The sequence below is a fragment of the Pteronotus mesoamericanus genome, unplaced genomic scaffold (assembly GCF_021234165.1).
Source record: "Pteronotus mesoamericanus isolate MK-2021 breed Mesoamerican mustached bat unplaced genomic scaffold, CSHL_Meso_final contig_22, whole genome shotgun sequence".
NCBI classification, from domain to species: domain Eukaryota; kingdom Metazoa; phylum Chordata; class Mammalia; order Chiroptera; family Mormoopidae; genus Pteronotus; species Pteronotus mesoamericanus.
This window is the reverse complement of record NW_026555090.1, coordinates 3084011-3100849: the sequence shown is the minus strand read 5'-3', so window position 1 is coordinate 3100849 and position 16839 is coordinate 3084011. Positions and strand designations below refer to the sequence as shown.

The following is a 16839-nucleotide window of genomic DNA, read 5'->3' as shown; positions in this document are numbered from 1 at the left end:
CCTGACAGGACACATGCGTCCTCTCCCCGTACGCCCACCAGCTAAGAAAACGGCAGTAAAGGAACTTCCTTGAATTATAAAAATAAGTTGCTACATGGTCTTCCTTTTGTAGGACATTTCTTTCCCTCTTTTTAACCTGAAGGGAGCAGGCACCAGGCAGGAGGGAGGGGCGGGCCCAGACTGCTGACCCGGAGCTGGTGCAGGATCATTCCTGGCAATCACTAGAAACAGGGCGCCATGCATGCTGAACACCCCTGTGGGCATCCAAGACCCCGTGCAAAAATCTCCCACGTACAAAGCCTTGCAGCCATCCCCGCTCAAACGCAGCCACCAGCAGCCCAACCGCACGCCTTGGCACGCTAGTTTTCCCTGCTGTGATGGTGAGCAACCCAGAAGCACGGGGAAGAGAGTGTTATCAGTCATGTCAACAAAAGATGGGTGCAGGAAGCAGCACAAGCAGTAATTTTTGTGCAGGTACTTCATCGGGAGGGAGTCAGGTGAATTTGCTCAGCCTATGCCTCCAACTTCTCCTCGAACACAGAGGGCCAGTCAGGAAATCTTGGCTCCAGACCACTCAGTGCTCCCTGCGCCTGGCTGCCCCGGTCCGCCCTGCGCACCTCCCTGTGGACCCGGGAACTTGGACAACACCCGGGACACAGCCCTGGTCCCATTCTGGGTACTTGGATTCAACTCATGGGGCAGGTGGGAGACTGTAACGCTGGGCCCCCCGGGCAGCCACAAGCAGGCCAGCTCCCAGCCCCGAGCTGGAGGATGGGCGGGCTGCAGACCCCAGCTGCCAGCCCACAGAGGCGGCCTGGAGGGAGGGGCCGTGCTCAGCAGCAGCTGGGCCTGCAGCCCCAGGCCCCCAACTGGAACAAGTGGCCCTGCCGCCAGAGAGTCACTTCAAGCCACGGCAGTGCTGTAAGGCTCAGGGACTCATGGTAAGAACAGCCCTTTGAGGGGCATGAACGCAAAGCGATGGGCCCTTCTTTAGCAGTGCCGACTTCACCTCAGACTCACCGACGTGAGCCGCACCCCACTGCCATGTAAGGTGCATTCATTTCCCGCCAAGAACAGAGAACCACCAGGTGGCCACTTGCACAGAGGACTTCGAGGCGAACAGGGCCACTTGGGGCATTCTGCTGTCACTTAAGGTGATGGCAGGATAGTAGAGAAACTGCAGTGTCCTTTGTTCAATTATAAAGAGCCACTTCTGCCCGTCCCTGAGGGCTTCCTTTAGCCATGTGAACAGGAAAGGCCTGATGAAGTGCTGAATGCTACATCAGTCTAAAGTCGGAATATTGTCTAAATTTGCTGTCTGCCCAGTATCCCAAGAGGTATGTATCTTCAGCGTGTTCCATTGCACAAATACCCGAAGGCCCCAGCAGACACAGGCCTCTGCACAAGAGCGGTCTGTTCCGCACGAGGGGCAAGCGCGGCCGGTGTGCTCGGAGTGTGAGTAAACGGGACAGACGGAGGGAGCGGAGGCGGCACGTACAGTGCGCACGGGACCGACCAGCTGAGCGGGAGCCCCGTGTGCCCGCGTCCCAGCACAGCGTGCCCTCCCGTCTGCCGGCCACCCCTCAGGCACGGGCGGCCACCTACCCAGGAGCTCCTGTCAACTGTCCCGTTTCACTTTCCTTCCAGAGAGTCAAGTGAATAACTGAAAAATGTGAAAGCGTTAAGAAGTTGTCACCTAGAACGTCAGCACATTTTCCCAAAAGGCAGGTCCGTGTGTTTCCAGGCTGCTTGAGAGCACATGTCTGTCTTTTGTTGTTTTTCATTTTTTGGGGGGCGGGGGGGTTAAAGGTAGGAAAGGCAAGGTTGTTATAAAGGGAAAAGCCAGGACTGTTAGTAAAACGGTGGATGCATCTTGGCAGGGAGTCACTCAGTGTGACTGGAGATGCCCCCTCAGAGAGCAAAGCTTCCCCAACTTCCCTCCCAATGTGTCCAGGTCCAAGGTGGGTGCATGGGGAGCCCGGCTCTGTTTGCTACTCGCGTGTGGGACCCCCTGGGTCGGACCTTCCTTTGAAAGGCAGAGCAGGGCCTGAGGAAAGTGACCAGGTGCTTCCAGGACAAACTGCAGGCAGTCGCGGCTGCTGCTGGGTCCTCGGGCTTACGTCTCGAAGTACTTGTATATCTGGGCCACGTACTGCATCACGCTCTGCCAGTCGGGCCGGTCTGTGTACAGTATCTCGCTGAGCTCCTGCGGGAGGAAGAGAGGAAGGGTCATGGGGGCCCCGGGCAGGGCCAGCGTGGCCGCGAAGCCCTCCACCCGTGAGGCGTCGGGTGGAGGCAACGCCAAGACAGCGTGGAATGTGATTGGTTAAAAGAGAAGTGTTTTCTCCTTGTTTATTTAGGAGACACCATCCCTTTTTAAAAACATCAAACATGACCTCCTACCCTGATCATATTTTAACATGGAAGCATTAAAAAAAAGTGTGAAAAGAAGAAGTCACCCGTAATTCCATTGTCGCAAGGGGGGTTCTGCTTCTCTGAGTTACCTGTGACTCCTACTCACGTCTTCAACACCGTGCACACCCTGTGTGCTCTGTGTTTCTCACCAAGCATCCGCACACATGATCCCCACACCACAGCACTGTCGCCAGCTGTCCCTTCAGTGGATGCACCGTCCGAGGGAACGGCTGTCCCTTCGCTGGCAGGCGCAATGGGCAGTTTGTGTCCGCCGCATGTTACTGACTTTGCAATGAGCATCTTGGTGCATACTGTTTCCGTCTGTGGAATGAGTGCCTTAAGGTACAGTCCCAAGAATGCAATCACCTCAACGTTCTTGAACCAATTTAAAATGCAACCATTTGTTTTACCAGAATCAGGTGTTACCACTCAATGTTAACTTAGTAGGCAGCAGGCAGGTAGAAAGCAGAGGCCAGAAAGTGCCAGGCAATGAGGCCAGTCAAATTTCCTGAAATGTATGCTACTTAGCGGATTTCATAACTCACTCACAATTGCATCTGGATTCTTCTGTGGTCCCAAGAAAACAGTAGGAAAGGACCTAATGTAGAGCCAGAAGCAGAAACGCAGTGAAGGAATAAGGCTGACCTGACTGGCAGCTCTGCTCCTGGGCAGTGACAGAACTAGCTGTGGCCAGACATCTGTCCCCTGCTTCAGTGTCATCTAAGTATGTTTCACTGAGTTTGCTCCCTGGTTATAATAAAAAATTATCAGCACATCACTGGTTGTGCAAGAGGGGTGGAGGAGTAGGTGCAACATTCTACACACATATACCTAGAAAAATTTAAATAGAGTAAGTCTTCACAGGATACAAAGATAAGAAGTCTCCCACCTCAGATATTGTAGTCAGGGCCATGCACACAGACTGATGCAGGGAAAGCTGAAGTTCTTATTAGCAGGGGAACCATTAGCATGACAATACAAAAAGGAAGTGCCAAGAATTGAGCACGCTGCTTAGGAGACCAACGAGCTCTGAGAAATGAAGGAACAAACGCCCACAGATGCGAGCCAGTGGCGAGAGGCGAGCCGCCTCCCCGTGACGCCTCCCTGAGATGCCTCCCGTGACGGGAAGGCGCCGCCCACCTCAGAGAGGCCTCGAGAGTCCGGCCCCTGCTCAGGGTGACTCAGACCCTCTCACGTGCCTGAATCTCGTAACAATTCAACTTAAAATGTTTTGGTACATTGTCCACATCATGTTAGAAGCTGTTTGAAGAAATTAACACATTTCAGGGAAAGAGAGTATGCTGCATTAATAAAAATCTGATGATGCATAACATGTATTTGAATTAGTAGTTTAAAAACCTTTCAAAAAAAGAAAACATCAGGCCCAGGTTGTTTCACTGGTTAATTATACCAAACGCTCAAGGAGGAAATAATGCCCGTTCTACACAGTCTCTTGCAGGAGACAGAAGAGGAAGGAACACTCCCCAGTTCATTCCATGAAGCCAGCACCACCCTAAGAACAAAGCCAGGCAAAGACATTGCAAGAAAACTACAGATCCATTTCTCACACTATGACCGACACAAGGACCCGTAATAAATATTAGCAGATTCAATCCTGATCCAGTGGGGTTCATCCTAGAAATGCAAGGCTGGTTCAATATCCATAAATCAATCAATGCAATTCATATTAACAGCCTAAGTAAGAAAAACATATGATCAAATCAACAAATGCAGGAAAAGCATTACACAAAATGTAACAGCCATTCATGATAAAAACTCTAAAAAAACTAGGACTAGAAGGAAATTTATTTTACCTACTATAGGAAATACACCAAAACCCAAGCATTGACATACTTACTGGTGAGAGACTGAAAACTTTCCCCTAAGATCAAGAAAAAGGAACAAGACAAGAATGTCTCTCTCTTCTCCAACACTGTACTGGAATTTCTAGCTCGTGGGGAAAGGCAAGAAAAAGAAACAAAAGGGATACAGATTGGAAAGGAAGAAGTAAAAGTATCTTTATTTGCTGATGACATGATTGTCTCAATTATATCTCTTGGAACTAAAATGCAAGTTTAGCAAGGTCTCAGGATACAAAGTCAATATCCAAAAGTCAAATGTTTTCCCATATACCCAGCAAGGAACAACTGGAATTTATGACAAACAAATTTAAAGTGGAAGGAAAAGAAGAAAAAGAAAGAGAAGGCAGAGGTGGTGAAAGAGCAGGAGTTGGGAAAGGGGGAGGAGGGGGAGGAGGGGAAGGAGGAGAGAAAAAGACAGACAAGAGCAGTAAGACCAGTATAAATCTAAAATGAAGCAAAATACACCTATGCAGGACCTACATGCAGAAAACTACAAACCACTGATGAAATACATTTAAAATCTAAATAATGACGATGCATTAAAATGTCAAGTCATCCCCGTCTGATCTACAGCGATAACACGACCCCAATCAAAATCCCAACAAGCTTTCCTGGTAGATATCAACCCCGTGACTCTAAAGGCACAGGCACTAGACAGTCAAAACAATTCAGAACAGAATCGAGTTGGAAGACTCGATTTCATGATTTATAAAGCTGTACTAATCAGGAGAGTCTGGTACTGACCAATAAACAGGCCCTTAGCTCATGTCATTTGTATTTTACCACAATAAACAAAATTGAGAAAAAAGAGACAGACGCCTTCTGGCCCTTGGCAGCTCTACAATCAGGTAAGTCACCGCGCGCCCGCAGGACGCAGGGCTGCGGAGGAGTTGTGCTCCGAGGGCCCAGAGGCGGCTCGGCTGTCCGGGCTGCGGGGCCCCCGGGCGGGTGAGAGCGCTGGCCGGCCGCCCGCCGTTGCCGCTCAGGGGCCGCGCGTGCTTCTCAGCCCGCACGTGCCTGCTGTCCCCGGGTCACGGCCCCGGCTCTGAGGCCCGCGGGGCGCGCCCCCGGGGATGCCCGGCACACCAGCGCGAGGCACACGCTCCGCCCGCGACCGGGCGCCCTTTCTCAGGTTTACAGCACGGAGGGGCCCCGTTAGGGCTAAGGCCGCGCCCCGGCCCCTCCGAGGGTCGGAGGTGTAAGCGCCTCCCGCGGGAGGCCTGAAGCCCCGGACGTGGGCGCGCAGCGGCCGCCCTGGCGGACGCCCCGGTTTACTCAGTCACCAGCAGGCACGCGACCGCTGCGGGAGTGTCCCCGAGGAGGATGCACCAACCCCTGCAGGACATGCCCTCTGGCTGTTTTTGCAGTGACAGCAACATCACAAGGCCCCCTCATGATGAGCCAGCCCGAGTCACACTGTGGCGAGCGGCGAGCTTCCTGAAATTTGGGGGACACTGGGGATCTTCCGCTTGTAAAAAATTTAGTCCTTATCAATATGCTGTACCCAGAAACCCATACTTACTTGACTGCACACATATAAGTGACTGTTCTCCTAATTTAACAACAGAATTTGATCAAAAGCTTGGGATTATTATTGCTGCCAACTCTGAATGTATTTTAAAAGTATCATGCATAATTAAATATATTATTTTTCAATCCACATCAAGATATTGAAAAGCAAATTTTTTTTTATCCTCACCCAAAGACATGTTTCATTGCTTTTGGGCGGGGGGGGGAGGGAGGGAGAGGGAGAAACATTGTTGTGACAGAGAAGTATTGACTGGTGGCCTCCTACATGCACCTGGAACTAGGGCTGAACCCTCAACCTAGGTGTTTGCCCTGACCAGAAACTGAACCCACAGCCTTTCGGTTATGGGACAACACTCCAACCCCCTGAACCACCTGGCCAGGGCTGAAAAGCAAATTTAATAATACAGGAAGTTTCTATTTTGTTGATGACATACACTTGTTAAATTGCTCACAAACATTCCTAAGTGCTTTTGAGGCTGATCACGCTCTCAGCAGCCCCTCGCAGATACCTGTAAAAACGGAACTGCTGGCTCTGACAATGAGGCTGCAGCTGGCCTCATTCTCCTCCCAGCTTTTGCTGACTTCTGAAGTGCATTAGGTGGAAATGAGGAAGAATGTTACATCAGAAAGAAGCAAATGCGAACTGTAACACAACAAAGAAACACATATTCTTGTATACTCTTGTATAGAATATAATCTCCTAGCAAGTTCTCATTGTACCTTTGATTTTCCACTCCAGCCAGAGATGTAAGTCTCCTCATTACTTTTTAAATTCTCTACATTCAGATACACATGACAGGGGTATCTTTTTCTTGAAGGTTTAGCAGAATCTGGGCTTACTGGTTGTGTCCATGTGTGTATGACTACATTTTAAACAATGAATTCAGCTTTTTTAATGGTTAAAATTCTATTTATTTTTGAGTAACTTTTGGAGAAATATTAACATTTAACATATATTTATACTTCCTTTGAAAACTGTCCATTCTGTTTCACACACAGTGGCGTGACATTGTTCACGTACTAAAATTTCTTTGGCAGCTGTACTTTGTTTCATTTCTCAGATGCCCTGCATCCTCAGAGGTTCTGGAAGTTTGTCTCACTACAGTGAAATTTGAATTTCAACTTAGATTTTCCTGATTGTTACGAGATTGAACATCTTTTGAAATGTTCACTGGCGATTTGTGAGTTGCCTATTCTTGCCTTTGACAAGTTTCTACCAGATTGCCTTTTGAAAATTTTTGGTTAGTAGAAATTATTTGTAGATTATCTGTCTTCATTTTTTCTGAGGTTATGATTTATCTGAATGAATATTTTGTTTTATTTATCCTGTTTGAGATTCATTAAGAACCTTCAGTCTTTCATCATTCTGGAAAAATTTCAGGCACCATTTCTTCAAATACTGTCTATCATTCTGTCTTTCCTCTTCTTCTGGAATTCCTACTCGACATGGGACACAGTCACTATCTGATTTTATTGTCCACGTCTCTTAAACTCTTAAGCTCTGTGATACCTAAGTCATTCCCAACCTCTACCTCCCTGGCAGGCTTCCCAGTAGAGACGCTGAAAATGCTGTGCACTCGCTTTGTCAAACTTCCCTGCCCTTGCAGGGACTGTGAGACAGAGTAATGCCAAGAAGCTGGAGGGACCCTGGAAGCCTTGATTTCCTTATCAAAGGAGGAAAACGGGGGCGGGGGGACCTGTCTATCCCTTCTTCCTCTCTCCCCTGCCCTGAAGAAAGGAGCGATGTGCGGAGCTGGGCAGCCACACTTGGCGGCAGAGGGACGGACACGCAGCTGAGGAGATGCCCACAGGTCAGAGGTGGCGAAGTACGGAGAGGCCTCCGGGTCCTGGGCTCAATGCTGAGCTCGGCCTGAAACCACTTCCGGATTTCTTTTCTTTTCTCTCTTTCTTTTTTTAAAAACAACATCTTTACAGTTTAAGCAACTGTTAGTTGGGTTTTCCATTTCCTGAAGTTGAGTATGTACTAACTCATAAAACCTCTCGATTGTATTTTCCATTTTTTAATGTTTCTATTTACGTTCTGAGTAACTTCCTTAGGTCTGTTTTCCAGTTCTCCTGTATCTAATCAGGTTTTCAACCCAACTGGTGTTTTTAATTCCAAATTTCCATTTCCAGAAGTTTTCCTGGATTATTTTTCCCAATTTTTTTTTTATACTAACATGCTCCTTCCTTGTGAGCCCTATTCCTTTGATCTCTTTAGTATGTTTAAACAGAGTCTTTTGTAGTCTCTTTCTTACTACTTTATTTTCTCTGGTTCTGGGCGACAATCCTCTCATTTGTTGTGTCTGCTGACAAGCTCAGTAATTTCTGGCTTGTGCGCGTGTCCCAACACTCACTGCGTCCTCGCCAAGGGGCGTCCGGCACCAGAGGCACCGCAGTGCAAGCTAGGGGCCTCCTGCAGCACGCACATCACTAATTTGGACTCCACACCTCACCTGGCTGTTTTCTTTTCTTATAGGAAAAAGCAAACTTCCTCATCACCTCCCTGGCCTGGCAGGTGGAGTGTTTTTACATTCTCTTTCACTAAAAAGAGCTGCGTTTGGGAGCCTTGGTTCCGCGCAGGGGTCTCAGAACAGTGCTCTTGTTCCGGGGTGGGCATGAAACAGCAGCCGTCCCTGCAGCCCGCCCGTACCGCCCGGCCCCGCCGGGCTTGTTGCGGTGGGAGCTCGGGCCCCCGGTTCTGGCTTTTACTTCCCTTTCATGTCTGGCACCTGGTTCTTCCCCACTCTTTCTTCGGGGCTTGGCTATGTATTGTCATTTTAAAAATTACATTTCATTCAGATTTCCAGGTGACTTGAACAAGAGGGCTTTCGTGCTAACTCAGTGCCCTGTGTTTCCAGATCTGAATATGCCCACGATGAGTCTGAAGGGAGGAAACACTAAATCGTAGGTGGCCTGACCGACTGGGTAATTGTGTATTTGGGATCATGACTGACACACCTTCAACGGGATCTTCGTGTTCTGTGAGGCACTGTTAGTAGGTGGCATAAAGCTCCTCCTTGTGTAATTAGACTGAAGTGTGACAAAGGACATAAAATAGGGTACTTACCAGGCTGGGTTTAATGCCTACACTTTCGGCTGCTTCAAATGCCAGCAAGAGGTTCCTTTTCTAAGTTGAAAAGACAAAAAGACTGGAATTATCAACTAAAAATATATAGCTTAAAAATTTAAGTCAAATACGCAAATGATGGTCTCAGTATAAGAAATTGACAGGTCACAATTGTCACTAAAAATAATATTATTGATTGACTCTTTACTATCCAAAATAAATTTTCATTAGCTGTTATTTTTTACTTTGTCTAGATCTAGGACACACACTCCTGTTGTGTATCAACAGTTGTTTGTCTAATCATGCTATGTCAAAATATTACCTAAATGTGCACAGTTTATGTAATCAAATGAAAACTCGCCCCCCCAACCCTGGGTCGTTGGGAGAACCACTCTTCACTTCTCCCCCTGGTCCTCCGGGTGACCAGCCTGCGTCTCTGCCGCAGCCTCCCACCCATCTCCTTTCCTAAAACACTTCCTACTAGTTTCTTCCCAGAATGAGGGCTCCCGGGTCATGCACCTCTCCCTTCTCTTCCTCGTAGCCACACGGCTAATTTTAGTACATTATTGGTTGTGTTTGTGACTTTAAATAATATCCTGTATCTCCATTTCTTGTTCCATCAATTATGGACAGTACTTCCGGACTCCACCGCATATGATAAGGAAGAAGTTCCCCTTATCTTTCCTCTACCTCATAAGTTTTACTTTTATATTATTAAAACTTTTAATGCTCACTTTTTTCTATAACCACATTTAAGTCTTCTGCTCTCTTTTAATAGGAAATTCTGAAAACTGAAAACAATGAACAGCATTTACAAAGTAGTGCGCTACAATCACGTTTCCTTCTCTATAGTTTGTCACGATGCTGTGCCACTAAAAACATTTTAGGGTTTTCCAAAGGGTTTTCTTCTCTGTGACTCAGCCGTGCCACTGTTTTGGGAAGTCCTCCAGTCCTAGCATCCCCACCTCCTCACGTCAGCCTCTGCCTAACTGCCCTGCTGCACTGGAGGAGGCTCACAGGCTTCCATCCTAAGGATGCATGCGGGAGATACACCTTTTCTGGAAGCACTCATATATGCGAAGTTCTTTTGTGCCTCCCACTTGGTTCATAACTTGAGATTGAAAATAATTTTCCCTAGAATTTGAAAGATACGGATCCATAATCATGTATCCCTAATTTGTTGCTTCTTTGTGAGACTCTTTCTGGTTGTTCTCTATTTCTTCATCTGAACAGATTTAAGAATCATTTGGTCATGCCTCCTCTCCTCCATAATTTACACGAAGTCATTAGGATTATATTAAAATTTAATTTAGTAAATTAAGTATAGTTGCAAGCCAAGTGTTTCTTTACATATTCATGTTTTATGTTCCTCAGAATCTTGTAATTTTATCCATTTAGACTTTATACATAATTTTCTATGTGCCCCTCCCCCCGCCTCCCGCAGCTTCCCGCCTCTGTCCTTGCCAGCCCACCTGGCGCCTGAAGGTGGCGGGGTCTGTCCCAACACCGTAGCGGGCCCTGGGCTCTGCAGAGCAGGTCACAGGGAAACACTGAGACGAGCCCGTGCGCGCTTCCCGCCCATCTGCTGTCTCGCAGAGCTGGCTGGCTGCTGTTGTCTGCGCACGCGGCCAGCCCCCTTGTTCCAAATTAAGGGAAATTAAGGGGTGAACTGGAAACTTTCGTGTTCCCACAACAGGACTCTCTGTTCTGTTGAGAGAGGAGCTGTAAACTGGCTCCTGGCTTCCTTTAATTTAGCCCAAACTGTGGACGGTAAATCTCCGGTTTTGGTGCTAATGAGGCCTTTGTCCTTACTTTTAAAGTCCTTTGGGTTAACTTGGGAGAGGAGGGGTTTTGTGAGCCAGTTTTTACGTCAGAAGTCAAGACGCAAATATTTTTTATGGCTCTTGGTATGTAAAGCAAAACTGCGTTCTAAAATGTCACACCAATTTTGAAGTCCAGCAGTACCGTATACGTCCCTTGTCTCACGCCTTGACCTGCATCGAGCGTGGTTTTGAAAGTCCCTGCCCAATGCGGCAGGCTGAAAATGGCATTTTATTGTCTTAATGTGCATTCTTTGATTACCAATAAGGTCTAAGAGAAAGGCATTTCTAAACCTAAGGTTTTACTCAGAACTCCCTCAAGCCCCTTCTAGCTTGATTGTACTGAAACTGCTGCTGTTTTCTAAGCAGTCGCTCCACAGAGAAGACATGGTTCGCAGTGAAAAACTGTTTCAAAGTGTCACACTCCTCTGAAACAGCATGCAGCGCGACAGGGAGCATTAGACCGTGCGGGGGGAACAGAAGTGAGTCTTGTCCACGTTGGCAGCGGCGGCGGGGCCGGCACTGCCGTCACAGCCCCGTGAGAAGGCCGCCGGGGGAGGAGGAGACACTGCCTGGGGGGCGGGGGGGGGGCGCCGGGGCAGCGCGTCCCAAGCCCCCGCGGCGGTGCCCGCGGCGGCCAGGCAGGGGTGTGCTGATGGGGGGACCAGTGCAGGCCTGGGACCTTCCGGCTCTAGGACAGCGGAAGCCCCCAGCCCGCGGTTTCAGAACTGGGCCACTGGCCTGGCCAGCAGGGAGCGGTCTCCCCTGACGGTGAGGGGAGCAGGACTCCCAAGTCCGAGGCTTCTCCGCCTTCCGCTTCAGACTCGGACACCAGCTGCTCCGTTCCATCACCCGGGTCTGTTTAGCGTTAAGTCCAAGTTTCACAGGATGACAGATAAGTCTGCTTTTTATTGGAAAATGCTGAAGCCTCCACTGCCTGTAACTCACACTCTCTGAGCGTGTAATCACTTTAATGTCTTAGAAGACATCCTTGTTAGTTTGATCGGAAATTCCCTATTTAATAACGATGTCAAACTCACTTGATTTAATTATGTCTATCTTGGTAGGAAGAGCTCACGATTTCTGAACTTCCTGGTTTGTGTCACACAATTTTTAGATTTTGATTTGAGTAGGTGTTTACAAACACAGGCCTCTTTTTGGTGCCCGGCTTGATGTACTGGTACAGCACAGACACAGAGCTCGCCAGAACAGGGCTCTACCGCGGCGGGGGCCACACGCCACTCACCTAACAATGGCGAAGGGTACGTTTCCCTCAGGTGACCTGGCTCCCCGGGGAACCTGACCGCACACGTGCCTCCTTCAAGGAGGGCTGCCCTCCTCACCCCCTCTTCTTGGGGGAGCTCCCCTGTGCTGCCTCTCATACGTGCTCCGTGTCATGCTGCACTGACATGTATTCTGAAAACCTTCATCCATGACTTTGACCTACGAGTTTCTCCCAGTGCGCCTACTCGGAAGCGTCGTGTAAGCACGCCCACCGCACAGCAGGCAGTGGTGAAAATCCACTCCATGTGCGGACGTCTGCACGGGGCGTTCAGGAAGCAGGAAGCAGGTGCTCCTGGCCGGGGGTGGGCGCAGGCGGTAGCCAGCGAACAGGGCCCTCGACTCCAGGATGCAGACCCGACCCTGGCTGACAAGGGGACTGTGACGCCACAGAGGCCTGGAAGTGGGAATCGCAGCGCCCTGGAGCTGGCTCCTCCGCCGCCTCACAGACCAGCCTTCCACAATCGGACTTCGGGCTCCCTGACGGCAGCATCGCCGGTTTCAGAGAATCTCAATCCTGCCGGCACCACGAGGACAAAGGGAAAGTGAGTACACTGAGCATCTGTTGTGCTAGCGAACATTTCCATAGGTGCAGCAGCCCCGGGAGCTGGCTGTGTGCGGTGTGTGGGGACCGCGACGGCACAGCTTCAGTCCTCGGGAAGCATGCTCGTGACTTTGCAGTGTGAGAGCAAACGTTTTACGCTCATTATTTTCCAACAGGTCCTTCAAAGAGGCCAGGTGTACTTGTATGACTGCAGACAGACATTCCCTCTCACAAAGACAGCTGCTTTGGACAGCATGTGTATTAGTGCCTAGACTTACACTTCCTACAGTTTTAGCAAGGTCTTCTGATGATTCTGAATTGCTTTATGCCCATTGTTTACTCCATTTTCTTGGCAATGCCACATGGAAGAGGCAGGGACTAGAGAATGGGGAGAGACGCCGGGGTCGCTGCTGGGTCATCCCTTCTGCCGAAATGAGTGCCGCAATCTTCACGGTTTGCTTCTTGGTCTTTTCTTTATGCCTCTGTGATAGTGTGATTTATAATAAATTCTATTTGGTCTTTGTCCACTGTTCCTGGCACAGAGCACCTGAAACCCCTGTGATTTCTTATATTAGAGCCACAGGGGAATCTTTTGTCATAATACTTAGGTTTTGTCTTTGGTTCCAGAAATGGCTTCAGAGTGAGAGGCGAGGCAGGTGTCTTTTGGAAGCCCCTGGGAACTGCGGGGCAGGGTGTTGGCTGGGGAACCAGCTGTGTGAGTAGAGGCTTGGTGCATTTAGTCTCAAGGCTTTAGATACCACTATGTCTGTCCTGTCCAGTAGAGTGGCCATACGGCTATTTAAGTGAAAAGTAATTAAAATAAAAAATTCACAATTTTAGTTGCACTTGCCACATTCCATGTGCTCAAGTGGCCAGTAGCGACCAGACTGGACAGCACAGATATAGAACATTTCCATCATTTCATGAAGTTCAGGTAGTGTGGATCTAGTCACTGATGACCCCAAATCTGTCCTTACAGCTCTCGATTCCCTTTGAACCCCAAATCTGCCATCCAGCCACCTGCACACTTCATGGACAGCTTAACATGACTCGGGACAGAACTTCTTTGTTTGTTGTTTTCCAAATGTTTAATAATCCTGTCCAGCACCACACAGAAAAGTGCCGTGAAATTTTAATACGCTGTGATGTTAACTTTCTGTGTCAACTTGGCTAGGCCACAGTGTCCAGGTAGTTGACCTCACATTATTCTAGATGTCTCTGTGAAAGTATTTTTAAACTGATAAGAACAGATACTATACTTGGTTTTAGCCAAAAGGCCGAGAAGCAATCTGTGAAAGTATTTTTAAAATGAGATCAATGTTTATATCAGCAGACTGTGGGTAGAGCAAAACACCCTCCATAATGTGGGTGGGTCTCCTCTCCTCAGTTGACGGTCTTGATTTAAAAGAAGACAGATCCCTCCCTAAGAAGAGGGAATTCTGGCAGCAGACCGCCTTCAGACTCAGTCCGCGGCTTCAGCCCTCTCCTGCGCCTCCAGGCTGCCCGCTGTCCTGCACATTTAGGATTTCTCAGCCTCCACAATGTGTGAGCCAACTCCTTAGAAGAATTCTTTCTCTCTACATCCGTCCCGTTGGTTCTGTTGTTCTGGAGGACCCTAACACGCACTCTGAAAAATTAAATCCCTCCGTTCAGTTATTCTCGCCATCAGTGCCATAACCATTCTTTGCACTTTTGATCTTTATGTGGGATAATCAAAATAGAACCTTTAAAGATATCTATTCCTTCTCTACCTCAGAGAAGGGTCCTGTCAAGCTGGACACCTGGAGTCACGGTCGACTCCTTCCTCTGATCCTGCGCTACCACCACTCAGTCACTAAGTCCAGCTGATTCTACTTCCAAGATATATTTCAAATATCTTTCCCTCTTTCCATCTACCTTGCTCCTGAGCAAGAAGCTAGGGAAATTCCTTGGCCAGCGGAGCCGGGAAACTGAGACGGAGAGCTGGGCACAGAGGCCAAGCCACGTGCAGCCAGGGGCAGCAGGTCATGGGGGGAGGCCCCCAGTGCCTGTGGCGGGGGCAACACTGCGGAAACAAGGGCCTGGCCCGGAGGGAAACCTTTCCTCCCGGAAATGACGTCTAGGCGTCCGTTGTGTTTCAGCTCCAGGCCCAGAAAAGCAGTGCACCAGGCGGGCTAGGCCAGAACCTTCTGCAGTAACAAACGATTCCCTGCCCAGTCACTGCCCCGTCAGTGGAGACCAGGACCCTGAGGGGACACACCTGGCACTGATGAATGTTGTGCTCAGACCCTCCCCTGAGCCCTCCCCTAAGGTTCCCACCTGCAAGAGGGAGAGAGGGAAGCCTCAAGACAAAGGACTCAGCAGGCCTGCGGCTCCCTCTGGGGAGCAGCGGCGCCATCTCCCTTCCCTTCTTCTCCCCGCTCCTTTCTCCACAGGCTCACGCCTCCCCAACTCTAGAACAATGGGCAGCGGCTCTCATCCCAGGCGGACGCCCTGACCCTGTCCCTAGGGCCCCCTGTTCCCTGGCCTCCCCGTGAGCTCAGGCAGCCCCGCCTGGGCTCCCGTTGCTGCTTCCATGCAAAGCCCTTCCTTGTTTCACTGTCCCCAGCGTTAATAAATGGGTCCTTGTAGTCACCTGGACTTGTGTTGTGAAATCTTTCCTGCACAGAGTCACGCACCCACACGCTACCAGCTGGCCCTCGGCAGCCCCCTGGGCCAGGCCCCTGTCCCGCAAAACTACCACCCCGGCTAATGCGTGAAGCCAGAGAAACCAAGTTATCACAGTGACAACGGCAACAGCCTCCCAACTGGTAGCTCCTGTTTCAATCTAGTTTTCTTTCCAATTCATTTGGTTTCATAAAACAGCCAGGGAGGCCTTTAGAAAACAGGGACAGTGTCTCCCCATAGTTCGGGCTCCTTCAAGGACTCCCCTCAGGGCCTGGAGCAAAATGCTGACTCTGCCAGCAGGGCCGCGCCCAGGAGCCCTGCTGCTCTGGCCCGTCTGCCCCGTGCACTCCCGCGCGCCCCGGTGCCGCAGGCAGCCGGCCTGCCTCTCTGGTCTGGACTGCACCACGGTGTCCTTGCTCTGCGCTTCCCGGCCCTGGACCCTTCCCGTTCTCTCTCGACTGAGATGAAGTGGCGCCTCCTCAGGAAGACCGTCCGGGTTCCTCCTCGGACTCATCCCTCCGCTGTTCTCTCTCCCACTCTCTGTCCCACGGCCCTCCCCCCGGATTTACAACTGCGTGTTTATTATATTCCTTGCAAGTTTCTCACTTGCTGATTGTCCCTCTCACAAGGGTGGAGGACACGTCTGCATTGCTCCCTGCTGTCTGTATGTATCACTGTGCGTGAGGCTTGGCAGGAAATATGTGCTGAAGAATGAGTGTGGAGAACACCCGCACCCAAGGCACACTGTGCAAGATGATTCTGTAGGGTGTTCCAGGTCGGCATTTGACAACCGAGCCTGTAGCTGCATCTGGCCTGTAGCCTATTTTTATAAATAAAGTTTTATTGCAACAGAGCCTGCCCACATTGCCCAGGACCACTTGGGTGCCCCAGTGGTAGACTTGAACCATAACAGAGCACCACAGACCCACAGAGTCTGCCGTGTGGCCCTCAACAGGAAAAGCCCGCCAACTCCTGTTGCAAGTACTTAGAAGGAGGCGGCTTAGTGCATGTGATATCTAGGGCAGGGTCTTTAATGAAGGACCCGAAGCCCCGGCTGTGCCAACGAGCACTGTCAATCTCCGAAAGCGTGGCAGAAGGTGCTGTTTCCCAGGCATATTTGGGTGGGGAACTCTTTTTGGTGATGTTTGTTGGTTCTTTGAAGACTTTGAAAAAAGGGGGCCAAGGCCTCCACACGGTGAAGGTCAGATGCTGTTAGGACTTTCTCTGGACAACGGGCAACAGGAACGTCTCAGTGGCTCAGTCAGCGGGTCTCCACTGTATTCTTCTAGGTGACAAGGGGCCTCTATGGGGAAGGGACGCTGAGGAGTATTTGCTGGGGGTGGGACTCCGCAGCACAGCCACACTCAGCAGTTGCCCGTACCCTGCACCGACATCCTCGCTTCCACCCCAAGTCTCTAAACCCTGCCCCACAGGGACGTGTGTGGGGGGTGCCCAGGGTGACGGGTGGGGACTTACTTTTTCCTGGCTGTTCAGCTCCTGGTACGGGATGTGGGCGGGCAGGTAGGTGTGGAGGAGAGCACAGAAGGCCAAGCCGTCGCTCCAGCTGCTGCTGAAGTTGGTAATATCGATGTTCTGTGGGGGGAAAAGCAGCGTTACTCGTCCGACTGTGCAGTCACAGGACAGGAATGAGGTGGTGCGGGAGCGGGTGTC

At 50.0% G+C, this 16839-nt stretch overlaps 1 protein-coding gene and 1 pseudogene across 3 annotated transcripts in view; both read right to left on the bottom strand.

The window, feature by feature from the left end:
* The window catches only part of SPECC1 (sperm antigen with calponin homology and coiled-coil domains 1), a 282358-nt gene continuing 265519 nt past the window's right edge, over positions 1–16839 (bottom strand). For all 3 annotated transcript variants that reach the window (XM_054571171.1, XM_054571174.1, XM_054571172.1), the window contains 3 exons: positions 16645–16761; positions 8878–8937; positions 1–2206 (listed from right to left, as the gene is read on the bottom strand). In XM_054571171.1, the coding sequence (XP_054427146.1) occupies positions 2117–2206; positions 8878–8937; positions 16645–16761 (267 nt within the window). In that variant the 3' untranslated portion in view covers positions 1–2116. The remainder of the gene's footprint in view (positions 2207–8877; positions 8938–16644; positions 16762–16839) is intronic.
* LOC129068819 (uncharacterized) lies at positions 13709–13811 on the bottom strand (annotated as a pseudogene).